Here is a 17392-nt window from a genome sequence, read left to right on the forward strand (position 1 = left end):
TGTACTATATATACCAAGCCTATCGCTTTAGGACTTTTAATTTAAAATAATGAAGTCTATTAATAAAGAATTTGTAATGACTTTAGGATCCAAATTTTAGATAAAATTATAACAAATTATAGTAGTAATAAAAATTAGTAATAAATTTTATATAAATCTTATATAGATCCTATATAAATCCTATATAAATCTTATACAAAATCTTATATAGCTATATATTATTAAAATACTTAGATTCTAAGCTGTATTTTTAATAATATTTTATTTAATGTTGTAGTATGTGTTTCGTTAGGATGGATAGTTTTTATAGAAATTATAGTCTTTAAAAAACGCTAAAGATCTAATTGGTTGCATTCTATACGAACTAGCAGGGCGGTGTAACTCGGCCTCCGAAGAACCAACCTCTCGCCTCCTTCGAGAGATACTACAACAAACGATAGCGCTAGCGACAAAGCGCGATACAAGTCGACCGAACAACCTTGGAAGAGTACCTCGCTACGGCTAAACAAGAGTGCCTCGCTAAAATCGAATCGACCGGGGCGGGACCACGGCTGCGTGTTCAGGCGGCGGCGTATAAGGCGGCGGTATACAAGGCGGCGATACAAGGCGGAACTTCGCTCGCGCTTCGTAGGCACGCAGAGCCGCCGACAAGCACATAATATATCTTCCCAAGAACATCCATTCTCTATCGGCCTCCTTGCTCCCATAACCACGTAACATTCTCGCACGACATGAAGCGACCCGTAGAAAGAACGCAAGCCGCCATGTCTTCTCAAAATGACTCCCCCGCTACGGCAACCAGCACCTCGAGCAACAACATGCTCGGGGGAGCAATTGGTCAATTTCTGCTTTTCGGCGACAGCATCACGCAACAGTCGTTCAATCAAGACCGCGGATTCGGCTTTGGAGCCCAATTGAGCGACGCCTACGTCCGGCAACTGGATGTCGTCAACAGAGGTTTCAGCGGCTATAACACAAGACAAGCACTCGAAGTGCTTCCACACGCTCTGCCTTCAAGACAATGTGCACAAGTCCGGTTCATGACGTTCTTTTTCGGCGCAAACGACTCCAGGCTTCCGGATACTCCAGGCGGACCGCAACAGCACGTTCCTCTTGATGAGTTCGCAAGTAATACCAAAGCTTTGGTAAATCATCCAGATGTGCGAGGGCATGAAGGCATAAGACGAATTTTGATCACGCCTCCGCCGGTCGACGAGAGGAAGTGTCTCGAAAGCGACAAGTCCAATGATCCGAACTATCCAGATGTTATCAGACGAAGGGCCAGCGTGACGAAACAGTATGCGGAAGCTGTGAAGAAAGTGGGAGAGGAGACCCAGGTGCATGTCATCGATTTTTGGAGCGCTCTCATATCGCGAGCCGGGGGAAGTCTTGTTGACCCAGAGCCGACAGGGTCTATTAATATGCCAAAGAACGACGTCCTGCAGAGCTTCCTTCATGATGGTCTACATCTGAGTCCTGCCGGATATAAAGTACTGTATGAAGAATTGCTACAGTTGATCAACAGGACCTGGCCCGAAGAGTCCCCAGATCAACTCGCGTTTGTCTTCCCTCGCTGGGACGATACCAAAGCGTGGCAGCCGAACGGCAAGAGAGACTTGACAGCTCGATGGTAACTCTGGATGGGGCGCGTTATATTGGAAGATAGGCCGGCAACAGGAGAGATGCTTGCACTATCGCAGCAAAAGGTTGACTGATGTCTCCTGCACGCATGGCAGGAGAAGTTGTCAAAAAGGCAGGGGCGGCATCGAGAAACATCTTGGGAAGAGGTCGACGACACGTGGTCAGTCTGCCTCCTGTACCACTAGCACATTCCCACCGTACCGTGTCTGGTCACACAGCGTCCTCGCGTGAGTTATCGATCGCCTGGGCATGTCACTCGACCCAGGAGAACTCCTCTGGGCAACGATTGATCTGGCTGCACGAGCACAGCAGATGTAGTCGCGTGGAAAAGAGGTCTCGTGTCTGCTGAGCTGGTGCACTCACCTTGATCGCCCTAGCGCTGCTTGAAACAGCTTAGACGCAATTTCCAATCCTTCTCGGCCACGTCCGAACCTCCTCCCGAACCCAAACCCCATACTTTGAACATTTGAGTTGAGTTGAGTTTTGTCGGGCTCAGCTCAGCTCGCCTCTTCACTCCGTGGCGCCCACGCAGTAATGTCCACTCGACTCGGCTTCACAGCATCTTGACCATCCACTATGGCTCCACCCACAGTGTCTATATACTAAACCACCCACAGGACCTGGAATGGGCCAGCCGTTGACGCTAAGAATGTGATCTGCAAGACGTGTAGCGTAGGCGTACAGACAGAAGAAAAGGACCTGAATATAACACCGTACTAGCGGCCGTGCGCCGACCTACTAAGAATAGGCTCTGTAGACCTTAGCGAGCGGCGGTCGGTGTAGATTGTATACGCTTCCGCTCCGGCGCGTCGACGCGCTTTCTATTGTTTAGGCGCTTGTTTTGTATACCTCTTCTAACCTTACTATCGCTTATAACCTTGCTATCGCTCGCTACTATATCAATTCTATCTCTTCTAATAAAGCCTTGTCTACTAAAAATACCTACTATTAGCGACCTCGTCGGAGATAGTAATAGTATACTTGCCTCGTAGGCCTAGGGCGATTTCGCGCTAGAGGGCGGTATATAGGCTTCGCTCGGTAGTAGGCGGGTTAGAATCGCTAATATATCGATAGACGCGTTAGAGAAGGACGATACTATCAATTCTAGTAATAAAGACGCGTTAGATTTATTAGAGTCCTCCGCGCTACGCTATAAGCGCATTTCTCGGGTTCTCGTAAACCTAGAAACTATATACGCTTTCTTACCGTACGTCGACAACCTCTGCGAATAGCGCGAACGAGCTATTCTTTACGAATTCGACGACTCGTTCGAAGTATCGGCTAAATAATAGTACGCGTTACTACTATACGTCGATAATATATAGGTAAAAGATAGAGTCTACGTCGAGAAGAACGGATTAGAAATAACGCGTTTTGTTTGCCGCTTCCGTAAACAACTATACTAGAAATTAGACTAGAAGTAAGGCTTTAGTCGGCGAAGAAACGATAAGAAGATAGAAGTAGCGCGTTACTATCTAGTTATAATAAAGGTTGTAAGCATTTATAGTAATAGTAAAGAGATTATCGCGTATCGAGTATAGCGTATTAGTCGCAAGGACTACTCGGACTACTATAAATTAGACAACTTCGACCTCTTCCGTTAGTATAGCGCGTTATTAACCGCCGTAGGTCGAGAGGTATATTATAGATATACGCCGAGCTTAGTCTAGAGGGCATTAAAGGCGGTATACGACCTAGTCGCGAACGCGCTCTTTAAGGCCGCTAGCGGCGACTTTATAATAAAGTACGACGTACTAAACTCCGGTAGAGCGTTTCGAAAGGTATATAAGGACGGTAGGCTCGGCGGCGCGTCGCTAGTATAGTAGGCGCAAAAGGAAGACTTATACGAGTAGTATTAATAAGGTAAGTTAATGTTCTTACTATTCCTAAGGTTAGGTTATAAGCCTGCGGACCGTCGCGTCCGCGTATCCGGACTCCGATCGACTAATAGAATAACGCGGAAGTTATTAAATCGATAGACAAATATATTAGACTCGGTTACTAGCGAATACTAGGCCTAAAAGCTAGAATTTTAAAGAACTTCGAAAATTTTAAAGTTCTTCGGTTAAAGCGGAAGCGCGGTTAGCGCCGCAGAGCCTTAGCTTCGAGCTAATTAAGAATTTTAGAACCTATAGTAGAACCTCGGTCCGGCTTCTAGTATGCCTTAGCAAGCCTAAACCCTAAATCTTAGGTTCTGCGGGATTCCTTTGTTTTAATTTTAGTTTTCTACTATAACAACAACTAATATATTATTATAGAAGAGCTGTTTTGTAAGAATATAACCGCCGTACGCTAAATCGACGGCGAAACTACCTACGGCGTCGTATTTAGGTCTAAAACTAGTATAGAATTGCTTAAATACTATACTACGATCGCCTTTATAGACGCGACGCATAAGACTAACTACCTTAGCTAGTTCCTTTACACTATTATAATAAAGGACAAATATAGTATATCGCGTACGGCGGTATATATACTTTCGCCTATAGATAACGGCGATATTGTTGCGGAGTTTTTACGTATAGCGAGCGAGTAGATAGGCGGCAAATAGCTACCTAAATTCCTCCTTATAGACAACTCGGCGGCAGAGCGACGCGCTATTCGAATAGTATTTCTATCGACAATATACCTTCTTTATTACGTATACGTATAGCGCACTATCGACAGACATTTTAGCGCTAAAATCTACTAAGAAATACGTCGATACGTCCGCGCCGCTATTGTTTATCGTCGCTTACTCGTAGGCATATAAGAGTCGCTATAAGCCGCTATCGATTGCCTTCTAAAGAACGCCAATTACGAGTCTAATAAGACGTACTTAGAGCGTAACTTTAGCAGTAATATTCGGCTATAGGCAAATTACTATCGCGTCTATAACGTACCTACTATCGTCGGCTAATATAAGGATATAAACATAAATAAGAGCTTCTATGCGTGTCTTAAAATAGATAGTAATAAGTCGCTAATAGCGGCGGACTTTACACTTAAAGGGGTAGCGATATAGTACCTATATAAAGGTTAGGTTAAGGACCTTCGGTCGGATATTGCTTCGCAACGATAGGCTTTAAATATATACTCTCTCGCGCGCAGCGACGACGAAGAGCTCTATACCTAGCTTCTACGCCTACCGTAGCCTATATAGCGCAAGATTAGCGCTTAGATTAATCTCGTAAACGACAAATTAGTATACTACGACCCTAAGCTATTACAGTTAGCGAGTAAAGAAGGCGCACTTACCTACGACTACAAATTCTTTCGCTAGTATCGTATGCTTTGCGCTAACCTCTAGTACTACTATATTATACTTAGACGCGTTATTATTAAAGATTATTACTAGCAATAATAGGTAAATATATTCGCTAGACGCGCCTTCGAAATCTACGAAGAAGATGCTGCTAAGTCGACGGCGGCGGAAGGCGAGGACGTCGCAGTTAACGCGCTATACGCGCCTACCTATCGACTCGACGTACGTAAGACTCTCTATAACGCGTACGAGTTAATCTTTTAACTCGAGCGCTTATATAACAAAGAAGGTCTTAACGAGACTAACGAGAAGCGCGAGGCTATTATCTCGAAGATGCTAATAGTATTTTACGAGTCCGGCGACAATATTAGGAAGGGCTTTACCGACCTCGTTCTTACTTACTTTAAGAATACGTATCTAGACGCTATTCTCGTACTAACAAAGCCGCCGAAGCTATTATAAGCGCTATTGCTAAGCGACGTTATATCGAGCTATTATCTTCTAAGAGCGACTAACGATATAGCGCCGCCGCTAAAGAAGCGGAAGGGTAAGAGCGTAGATACTACGAGTAAGAAGCCGAAGCGGTCGAAGAAATAGTTAGAGAAATAGGCAGGGTAAGAATATATACCTAAGCGAACACTAGCGGCGCTAGCTTAGCTAAATTTTAGTAAAGAAGCGCCGTTAGCAGTTCTAGGCGGTATCTACGCGTTCTTATCGCGTTTTCCTTTAAATTCCGCCGTCGCGTACGCGTAGGTTATATAGGCCGCGTAGGCCGCGTAGGTCGCGTAGGTAACTAATAGCTTCTATATACCTCTACCGATACTATAGGCGTTAAATAGGTAGCAATACGCGCCTCCGAGCGCGATATAAGTCTATAATAGTATGCCTTATATACCGCCGCCCTCTAATATATATTAACGCTATTAAAATAGCTATAATCGCTAACTATACCTCGAATTTTGCTATACCGCTGTTTTGCTAACAAACTTTGGCTTCATTTTTAGTAATATAATTAGTATCTATTAGTAGAGATAGCGGGGTCGTTAAAATCTATTAAAACAGTGCGAAATCTATTAAATTGCGACCGTACGACCTCTCGCTATCGATAGTTAGTATACTAGCGGAAATCGCACTACTACTACTACTACTACTACTACTACTAGTCGACCTAGCAACCGCGACGCGCTGCGATACGGAAATTACGTTTTCTATAGTTACGTATACTACGGAGCGGATACTAAGATCTTACCGACTCCGAAAGTATAGGTACGACCTACCCTAGCGTACGGCCGCTAGTACGGTATTATATTTAGGCCCGAAGAAAATAAGCTAAGGTAGAAGTTATTCTTATTCTTTAGTAAGAGGCGGCTTAGTAAGCAATATCTCCGGAGCCTAGCGGAGTCGCTATATCTATTAGTTAGAGTATCTAGTATCTTCGGATATATTAATAGTACTATAAGAAAGATTATAAGGCCTAGTCGTAACTAGAGGGTATTCTATAATAGCTATAAGCACTCCTATAGCCTTAAATTCTAAGGGATATAGCTACTAGATAGAATACTACTTATTAATAGCCCTTATCCTAGCTATTATCGAGGAAATAGTCTTTTTAGCTAATAATCTACGACTTCTACTATCTCTAAAGATATCTTTTATCCTAGGACCTATATTACTATAATCGCTATAATTAAACCGCCCCCTAAGCCTAGCTTCTAATTATACTAACGGCTATATAATATTGGCTAGTAACCGGCCCTACACCTATAGGCTAGTTTTGAGCCTATATAAGAGGCCTCCTTCTACAGAGTAGACAGATTATTAACCTTGTATAGTACATTGTTCGTGTTACACTTCTATAATGCCTATATTGTAGGGCTCTAGTTATTAGCCTAAGCGACAGTCTCGTTATCCTATCTTGCTAAACATAGCTGCCTATATTGCTATAGGTTATGTTACCCTCGGTAGCCTATACTATTGCTATAAGTAGTAGTAGTAGTGTTGGTTTCCGTCCTTTATTAGAGCCGAAGGTAGGGCTATCTCTTTATATCTAATAGGTTCGGGTATATTAAAGGTAGTCTCTAGGTACGAATAGCTATAACCGAAGCGAGGGTACGATAAGAGCCTACGATACGGACGATACCGAAGTATCTTAAGGGGCCGTTACGACAAGCAGAGAAACCTCTTAATAAGGGCATCGCTTTAACCCCGAAAAGCTGCAAACCCTTAGGACTGTTACAGCTTAGGGCCTAGTCTATAACTATAGCTAGCTTCTAAGGACTCGGCTCTAGGTCGAAGACCTATTTAGCACCGCTTGCTCGAGATAAGCCCCGCCTAAGGAGGAGATAGACTAATTACCTATCGGCCTTACTTAGTTTGCTAAGACTATCTATACGATAGCAATTTCTAGATTACAGGTCGGATGCCTAGACAGTTCCCCTATTAACCGGGTAGATTGTTTCGGGATTCGCTGCCTCGTTCGGACAGTACTTAGCCTTCTACTAGAAAAAGGAAGGTCCCCGCCCCCCCCGCCTAGCTAAAGGAGATAACGATAGTTAGTAAAGTAGCTAGTTTCTAGGATCTAGGTGTAAATAGAGATTACAGTCCCTTCCTCCGAGCGGTTTTTGTCTAAATTTACTAAACTAAAGCTCCTAGGGGTGTCTAGGCGACCCCTAGGAGGCTAAACTCTAATAATACCCTAGGGGTAATATTAGAAGAAAACAGCCTAGTATACTATTTTCTCGCATAGCAACATCGAAACAAACTAAACCTACAATATATACTAAAAACACTTTCCTATAGCATTTTATTTTAACTACTTTATAATAATCGAATAAGCTCTAGCGAAAGCGAGTATTACGAATTAGCGGAATCTTCGGAATCTAATAACCTACCGGACCCTATTAACGAAGAAATTAGGCGACGACTAGTTGTTATAAGCGCTATCGAACTAGGGGCTATCGAGCCTTCTACGCCCGAGGCCCTCTATAATGTCGTTATAAAGATAATTTAAGGGCAAACTAACCTTCTCCGTTAGAATAGGCGTCGCCCGCTAGAGCTAGGAAGTAGTAGGAACCCTCTATTCGAAGGGTAGAACGCTACGGCGTACGTAGAACGCTTTAAGGACAACTTAGCCGAGTACGGACTCGAAGAGGAGTCGGACTAGTATAAGGTCCGGTCCCTTACGAGGACTACTATTACTAAGCTTCACCGAACCCTTAGAACCCTAGTTAGCTACCTAGAAAAGGACGATAAGTCTAATGCCGACTAGGAGGTCTTTAAGTAGGCCTTTATAAGGGAGTATCGGGATCGCGATAGCCGTCGCATTAAAGGTAGTCGTACGTAGCTTAAGAACCTCTATATAGAGAGGCGCACTAAAGATAACGACCTAAAGGAGTACGTCCGCGAGTTTTTTAAGTTAGCGGACGGCATCGACTAGCAGGACCTCGAGAATTCTTAGAGAACGAGGCTACTCCTTAAAGGGTTGCCGTAGTCTACGGCTAAGCGTATCTTCCGTCGCTATAAGCTTAGCGAAGCCAATCCCGAGACCTTTAGGAAGTATAAAGAGGTCCTAGAGGCTATTAAGGACGATATTAATAGCTCCGCCGACGTAAAGAAGTTCATTTATAGCGAGGACCGGAATAACCTAGCCTAGGTAAGGAACGATGCCTCGGGAACTAGAGGGCCTAAGTTTCTTCCTAAATCGCAAAGTAGTCCTAGTACCGTAACTCCTACTATTACTAAGCATTCTTAGGACGTTGCGGACTTAGCTAAATCCCTAGCCTAGCTCAACCTTAATACGAAAGCACTATAGCGAGTTAGGGAGGTCCTTAATGCTAGTATACTAAAGGATATACTACTAGTCTACTAGGTCTCCGATCCTAACTACCCTAAGGCCCCTTTAGTTAACGTCTACGCTATATAGAAGATCTATTCGGACTTAGATAGCAAGTGCTAGATGTGCGGCGGTTTTAAATATGTTTAATTAGACTACCCTATCTAGAAGGAGCTTCTTAAGAGGAAGCTCGTTATATAAGTAAATAGTCGGTTCTACTATACCGATACCGGCGACAAGATTAACTTCGAGTAGGATCGCAGAGCCCCGAAGCTGCCTTAACTTAGGAGTCTTCTAGAGAAGAAGTATAGCAGCAAGATCGAGTTTAAGGATACTAGGAACAGTACCCTCGCCGCTATTACTAAACGAGAGACTTAGAAGGTTAGGGCAAAACAGGTTAAGGAGCGGAGCAGTAACGGTACTACTAAGCCTATTAAAGTCAACTTTGTGTCTTAGGACCCGGACGCAGTTACTAATGTTTACGCGGTTACTAAGAATAGTGTAGGTGTCTACGCTGCTATAAGGTCCTAAACTTAGTCGTCCTAAACCTAGTCCTAGGGTAAGAGTAAGAGCCCTTAGAACCCTACCCGCCCTAGTACGGCAGCCCCTACTAGGATACTTAAGAAGCAGGCAGCTAACAAGGCTAAGAAATAGCGAGAATTAGTCGCTAAGACTAAGACACTCTAGACAGCTAAAGACCGTGCAACCCGAGCTAGTATAGCTACTCCGGAGGTCCTATAGACTCCCGATATCGATATAGAGGATGTTACTACCGATATTAGTAGTACCCTAGGCCTAGCTAACCCGCCGGCCTACAAGCGAAAGTTAGCCGACCTAAAGAGCTTTCGCTTTAATAGGTATATAAAGAAGTATAGTGCCGGGCCTACTAACTCTTACGATATAAAGGTAAATACTCTCTTCTAGGCTTTATAGTTCCTAGACCTCAAGTCTAACGTGTCTATAGGGGAGCTTCTAGTATACGGTTTGCCTACTAACCTATTCTAGAGCCGGATTCCTAACGATGCTACCTTTATAAAAGACCTTGTAGCCCTCCGACGCAAATAGGGGCGAGAGGACTATATCGACGTCTCTTCCCTATAGTTCCTTCCTAAATTTTTAGGGGCCTAGGAGTTAGTAGAAGGCGAATTAGTAACCTACGAGAGCTAGGAGACTATCGATAATGCTAACGAAGAGGGGATTAAGGAGATAGGCCGAGGGGATAATAATAATACCGACTCTGCTTCGGTTTTAGTTTCTATTAAGGCTGTCCGATTTACTAGCTAATAAATCGGTCGAGTAGGACCTCCTCGACCTAAGGAACTTTACTCTATCCCTAATAATATAGACCTTTCCGTAGTTACCCGTTCCTTTACTATCGTTCCCGCTATCTATATTTAAGTTACTATCGGAAGCTATAGTTAGCAGTTGCTAGCAATGCTTAATAATAGCTTAGAGTTACTTATTATAAGTAAGCGCTAGGCTAAACAGCTCCGACTACTAATAAATAGAGACATTTCCCTTAGTATATAGGGAGTAAATAGGGAGGTTGCGCTAGTAGGTGCCTACTATAATGTTATAGTAGACGCTTTCGGTATATGCTTTTCCTTTACCTTCTAGATTGCCGCTAACCCGAACACGCTAATTATTCTAGGTCGTCTATAGTCTCGTATAACCCGGGGTATCTAGCGCAACTGCGACGATAGCTCCTAGGAAGGAACTATCGCTAACTAGAAGGGCAACCGAGTCGTATTTACTAGTTATATCGGAAACACTAGCTATAAGTCCTACGAGGATATCCTTACTGCTTCTAAGCGCTCTTCGGGAAACGCTATAGCGCGGTTGTAAGACCGGCAATCTGCGCTATAAGTTAGTATAGCTTAAATAGGTTATATCTAGAGGTGCGCCGCTCCGTACGACAAGGCTAGTTTCTAAGCTCTATACTAAGGAGACGAATGCTCGAAGCGATAGCGAGCATAATAGTATAACGACTACCTAGTGTACGAATCTCGGTAATAATGCTATCGCAGGTATCGCCGCTAGAAGCGGATCTACCTAAGCCCGAATCCGAACTAACTAATTAGAGCGCCGAGCTAATGCTACCCTAGGGGTATTATTAGGAATCTAACGTTTTCGCCGGAATTATAAATTAGGATTACTAGCTATATACCTACCGACTTAAGGAGACTTCTAATAAAGTTTACGCGCTGTTCTATTGCGCTAATCTCCGGGCCTAACGTTAAAGAGAGAGGGCTCGGGTATTACGAGCGATTAGTATATATACCCTATATAAGAGGGTAGCTAACAAGATTAAGCCCGTAAAAGGTAGCGTATATATAACCGATAGGTCTAATCCTAGCGGAAATCCTAACTAGCGACAAAAGTGCCTTAACCGCGAAGCGATATTAATACCTAGGGATAGTCTATACGACTAGAGGTACATTACTAAAAAGTTCTCCGCTATTCCTAGGGGATCGAGGCTAACGCCGGAGAGACTAGCGAATATCAAACCTAGCATCGAGCTTTCGGATCTTAAACTAGATTTGCTATACGAGCTTCTATACAACCGCGAAGCCGTGTTAGTATATAACTTTACGTATCTAGGCAGGATTAACCCGGAGGTTGCCCCTCTATAGAGGATCCGAACGATCGAGTATAAGCCTTAGGCTTACCTAGGGTTCAAGCTAAACCTAAGCCTAAGAGGTATAGTTAAGGACATAATACGGCAGCGTGTAAAGGCTAGCACCTTAGAGCCTTCCTATGCCTCGTATCGCAATCTATACTTCCTAGTTTAGAAGAAGACAGCCCCTAGGGAGCTAAAGAAGTATCGGCTAATTAACGCTATATAGAAGTTCAATATAGTTACGATTAGAGATACTAATCTTCCTCCGGAGACTAATAGGTTCTTAGAAGCCTTTGCTAACTGTATAGTAGCCTCGCTAGTTAATGTGTTCTCGGGCTACGACTAGATACCTCTCTACCCTAACAGCCGGGACCTTACTAGTTTCGAGACACCTCTTAGGCTATATAGACAAACTACCCTTCCCTAAGGGGCAACTAACTCCGTAGCCTAGTTTGTTCGCATTATAAATTAAGTCCTCGCGGCCTATATCTCCTATATAGCGATGCCTTTCCTCGACGATATCGGCATTAAGGGCCCTAAAACTAGGTACGATAATAAAGAAGTAGAGCCTAGCATCCGCAGGTTCTTTCTCGAATATATTTAGAACCTCGATAGTGTCCTCTACGACCTAGAGCGAGCTAACCTAACGGTATATAGGGAGAAGCTTTAGCTCCTATACAAACGAATAAACATTGTCGGGTTTGTAACTAATAAGAACGGCCGCTATCCTAACAATGTACGGGTTCTAAAGATTGTTTCCTAGCTAGACCCTACCTATTAGAAAGATGTCCGGATCTAGCTTAGAGTAGTCTCCTACTTCCGTATCTAGGTCGAAAACTTTGCGTTAGTATATAAGCCTCTATACGCCTTACTTAAGAAGGATGTAGAGTTTATATAGACCTCCGTTTACTAAGCCGCTAAGGACAAGGTTACTAAGGCGCTTATTAGCGCGCCTACGCTTACCTCTATTAACTACTCGGAAGGCGTAGGTCTGCTAATTGTTGCGGTCGACTCGAGCGGGGAAGGCTACGGCGAGATACTAATACAGTATAATCGTAAGGAGCCCTCCTTACGTTACCCTGTCCGGTACGAGTCCGGTCTATAGAAACCTATCGAGGCCCGATACGATACTAGTAAGCGAGAGTGCCTTAGTATCTATAAGGCTCTTAAGAAGTTCCGACCTTAGCTCTTTAGAGTATTCTTTCGCCTAGAAGTCGACGCTTAGACGCTAGTCTATTAACTTAACTATATAGCCTCTAACCTGCCTAACTCTACGATAGCTCGGTAGGTTACCTAGATCTATTTGTTTGATTTCGACGTCTTCTATATCCCTAGCAAGAAGCATACTAGACCGGATAGCCTTTCTAGAAGGCCTACTATAGAAGAAGATATCGCCGAGATAATAGAAGAAGAGGATATCGACGCGGTTATTAACCGCACCTTCTTTACTGCCTTCTATATTAACGCTATACTAGTAATTACTAGGTCTACTACCGACGACCGACCTAGTAACTAGCCTAACGAAGACCCTGCTACTAGCGGCGAGGACTAGGACGATACTAAGGCGGGCGAACTAGGTAGGGATAATATCCTTAATAGGGTCTACTCCGACGACTCCTATAACATCGCCTACTTCCTTACCTATACGAAGAGAGCTCCCGGTCTATTAAAGAGTTAATACCGTCGTATTATTCGCTATTCTCGGAGGTTCCTTGTTAAGGATTGTATCCTTTAGCGACAGGCTATAGTTAATATACCGCTCTAGCGTATTATTAACGATCTAGCAGCCCGACAAGAAATCCTTCGTTCCGTTTACGATAAGCTCGGCTATCGGGCGGCGGAGGGCACCTTCGATGTCCTTCGTCGACGCTACTAGTAGGACGGCGTATAGGCTAATATCTCTCGCTACTATAAGAGCTATCCTAAGTGTAACTTTAGGAATAGCTACCGGCGTCTAGGAGAGCTGCGTATCCCTGCTACCTAGTTAGTTAGGGAGCGGTAGTATAGCGATAGGGTCTATCTTAGCCGCAATAATAGCCTATATATTATTCGAGAGGGTCTTTCTCGATAGCCGGAAGCCTATTATTTCTATAAGGGTTGCGGTACTATTAATGCCCGTAACATAGCTACCTTCCTATTTAAGGATCTGTTTTGCCGCTAGGGAACACCTTACGAGATTATCTTAGACAACGCTACGAACAATATAGCTAAGGAGGTTTAAGCGCTACTTGTTTTATATAGGGCTAAGAACGTTCGCATCTCCCCGTACTATCCCTAGTCGAATGCTATTATTAAGCGCGGCTATCGGTCGTTAATTGATGCCCTATTTAAGATAACTAATAGTAGCGATAGATTAGTTCCTATTTCTATCCGCGTCCTAGCCCTTCTCTAGGCGGACCGAACTACTATTGTCGACACGACTAGACTTACACTAGCGGAACTTATAATTAAGAGGGACGCCGTTCTTCCTATTAAATTGTCCTACCGCACGTACGGCGTTTACGATTAAGGGTCTGTTCGTACTAGGGCAGATCTTCTTGCCCTATAGGCTAAGGCTCTTAAGGATATAACTACGACTTCTTAAGAGGGTCTTGCTCGACAACGTCGGCTTCGGGAAGAGGCTAAGTAGTATTTTAATAACTATAATGCTATTAATTAGGAACCTCTAAAGATTAGCGATATAGTCCTTCTATACCGGTCCGAACTAGAGTATAGTTACTCCTATAAGCTAGCCTTTAAGTAGAAGGGTCCTTATAGAGTAAAGGAGGTCCTTTACTCGGGTTCCGTATACCTTCTTTAGGAGCTAGATAGTGCTACCTTAAAGCACTCTTACCCTCGGGCTAATCTAAAGAAGATCGTTAAGTTACGCGAACCTACCTACCCTCCGCCGACCGAGGAGGAAGTTAGTGCCTCTATAGACCCTCTACCGTCCTTAGATGCCTATAGGGAGGAGGATCCTGCCGCTATTATAGATCCTGTTCTACCTAAGAACTATGCCTATCCCTAGATTCGTCTTAGTAAGCTATTAGGAATAACTTAAGAACAGAGGGAGGGTTATATACGGATTAACTATATATAGAGCGTTTCCGATATTAATTCCGATTCTAATAGTAAACTAGACTTCTAGCTATCTAACTCTAACTCCGAGGAACCTAACTAGTCTAGCGACGAAGACCGCCTAGAATTATAGCTAGATCCCGAGACTAAATAATTGCTTGCTCTTCCTTGCCTCTACCTACCTCTGCTACGTTGCTTCCTTACTCTTATCGATCGTTCTCCGCGCTATTAATGTAGTGCCGCCCTATACCTTCAGTCCTTACCTATTATCTGTTCCTACTAATGTTTATGCTCTCGTTTATTGCTTTTAGTTTATCCTATTATTGTCTTTTGCTTTTGCCTTTACCTTCGATTAATGTTGCTATAACTTTATTCCTTCGCTCTTGTTTCCTTAGATAGAACTATACGAGGCGTATTTTCCTAATAATACCCCGGGGGCAGTATTAGGAAGATAGTCGAACCTAACCCCTCTACCCTTCTAGGACTACTTCCCTCTAGATTCCTAGACTCTAGCAACCTTCCTTAAGTAACAACGATAATAGGATACTCTACTAGAGGATGTTCCTACCCTAATTAGCACTAGCTACGTAGGATACTAAGAAAGGGAGGATCCCTCTCCCTTCCTAGCTCTTAGATAGATATAGCAACCTAGGCCTATAGCCTCTAAGAATAGGGACCTTAGGCCGCTAAGCTTAGTATCTAGAAGAAAGAAGAACGCACGGGCTACGTTTATATGTCTGCTGCTATAAAAGGTAATGCTATATCTATAACGATAGTACTATAGGCCAATATAAGCTACGCTAGGCCTAGGCGATTTGCTCCTAGTTGCCGAGCATCTCTAGAGAAAAAGCTAATACTACCCCGGGGGTGTTATTAGTCCCGCTAGCCTTACTACTATAGATTACTACTAGGTACTCGAACTAACTAGTTACATTTCGAGTACGCGGGAATCTACGAAAGCTAGAGGTTAATAAAGGCGCGTAGTCGCTACTAGCAATTAGCTAGATCGATTATTAAACTTTAGCCGCCCTACTAATAAAGGAGTCTCGTATATAGCTTCACTTTTTAGGGTCTATATATAATCGTTATCCGTTTGCTTTACCGGAACACACGGACTACGCTACCTTCGTACCCTATTTAAGGCGAGCTTTCTAAGCTCTTTCTTCTACTTAAACGCTAACTAACTTACTACCGCCTACCCCCTCCCCCTCCTTCTATCTAAACCCTTTAATTATTATTAACAAGCTACGAACGTTTTTGCAAACTCGTTACTAACTCCTTTCCGCTCTAGTCGACTAAGATGTCTTCCGGCGCCCTAAATCCGCTAGGCGCTAGCAGCAGTAGCAACCTACTAGCCCTAAACCTAGGCATACTAGTCCCGATCGAAGCCCCCTCCGATAGCGCCTTAGCTGCTATAACTAGCCTCGAGTACTGCTTCTAGATCGTTACCGCCCTTAAAGACCCTTAAGAGAAGATCTAGAACGCTCGCACCTTGCTACGCGTTATTAATAGGAATATTAAGAAGGCTACTATCTTAGTTACGTACGGTATAAACAACTTGCGTTAGTCTATCGGTAAGCGTATCTTTAAGCGCGAGGTCCTTAACGATATAGATATCGAATAAGCCTTTCCTATCGTCTATAGCCTCGAGATAGCTAGTACCTAGATTCGCTTGCGCTTTAAGACCCTCGACTAGGCCTTCGAATATTAGGGAGGACTAAGCAGTCTTCCTAAGAGCCTTATTAACTTCGCCTACGGTAGATAAGAGCGTACTAAGTAGGTCTCTTCGTTCGTTAATAAGTATAAGGTCCGTCGTTAAGGCGCCGAGCATCTTTCCCGCACTATAATCTATCGTATATCTACCGCTAGTAAGAAGGTAGGCAAGTAGTTACTTAACTTGTCCTTTACGCTTAACGACTTTACGATAGCCTACTAGAAGAAGTACTACGATACGATTGTCTAGGTCGATCTTAATATATAGATAACTAAGGATCTACTAAAAGAGAAGGGCTATCGTATTAATAGTATAGGTTTTATTGTTAAAGGTTAAGAGGCTCCTATCGTTGATGTCCTTAAACGTAAGGCTCTTCGCCTAGAAATAGAGGCCGATACGGCTACTAGTCTCGCGCTCGCTACGGAGATATAGGCTTAAGACCGTCGCTCGACCCGTAACCGTAAGGTCTCTTAGGAAGTTAAAGACGAGCGCGCTAAGGCCGAAGCAGCGCGTAAGAAGGTATTATATGCTCGCTAGGCCCTCCGTAAGGCTACTAAGAAGTATAGCGCCCCTTCTAGTACTAACTATAGTACTAACTATAGTAACTCGGATGTTAATATACTAGATACGCTACTAGAAGATGTCTCCTCCGAAGGCTCCTTTAGCGAGCGTAGAGATAGAGGGCTCTCGCCGATCCTATTAACTAAGAATATCTGTAGTTCTTATAAGGGCGACTCTATTACGCACCTTATTACTAAGATCGATATAGTTCCTAAAGCCGTAATAGGCGAAGCTCCTACCGCCCTCTCTATCTATTAATAGCTCGACGACCTTAGTAAGCTAGGAGAAGAGCCGTTCTCTATATATACTAACTATATTAAGAAGGCCGCTAAGGTCTATAGTCTCTATACTAGTGCTAAGGCGATTGTCCTCGTCGGTCGCCTATTAAAGATTAGTCGCGAGATTCCTAATTAAGACGCCTTCGCTACCCTTAAGGCTAATTAGGCCTATACTAACTAGTTTCCTAGACGCCCTGCTGCCGCCCCGATATCTCTAGGACTCTACGCGTTCAACCCTACTAGTACTATTACTCGCGCCCTTACGCTAACAGATCGCTAGAGTAAGTTCGTTACCGGCATCCTTAGCTAAGGCACCTCCTTCGACCGCTTTCGCTAGACTAGCAATGCTATCTTCCCTTAAGTCTTTAGTTAGTTACAAGAGCCTCGTAGGGTATATCTTCCTTTCCTTATCGACCTAATATAGGAGGAGTTTGAAATGTACCTT

The 17392-nt window shown here is 43.6% G+C and overlaps 1 protein-coding gene across 1 annotated transcript; it reads left to right on the forward strand.

Annotated features, from left to right (window-relative positions):
* Window positions 1–432: 432 nt before the first annotated feature.
* On the forward strand, window positions 433–1634 carry MYCFIDRAFT_153196 (uncharacterized protein; the record flags this gene model as incomplete). Its single annotated transcript, XM_007927411.1, has 1 exon — window positions 433–1634. Exon 1 carries the CDS (start codon window positions 732–734, stop codon window positions 1632–1634), a length of 903 nt encoding a protein of 300 aa, XP_007925602.1. The 5' UTR covers window positions 433–731.
* Between the last annotated feature and the right edge of the window lie 15758 nt (window positions 1635–17392).

The sequence above is a fragment of the Pseudocercospora fijiensis genome, assembly GCF_000340215.1.
Source record: "Pseudocercospora fijiensis CIRAD86 unplaced genomic scaffold MYCFIscaffold_3, whole genome shotgun sequence".
Classification (NCBI taxonomy): Eukaryota; Fungi; Ascomycota; class Dothideomycetes; order Mycosphaerellales; family Mycosphaerellaceae; genus Pseudocercospora; species Pseudocercospora fijiensis.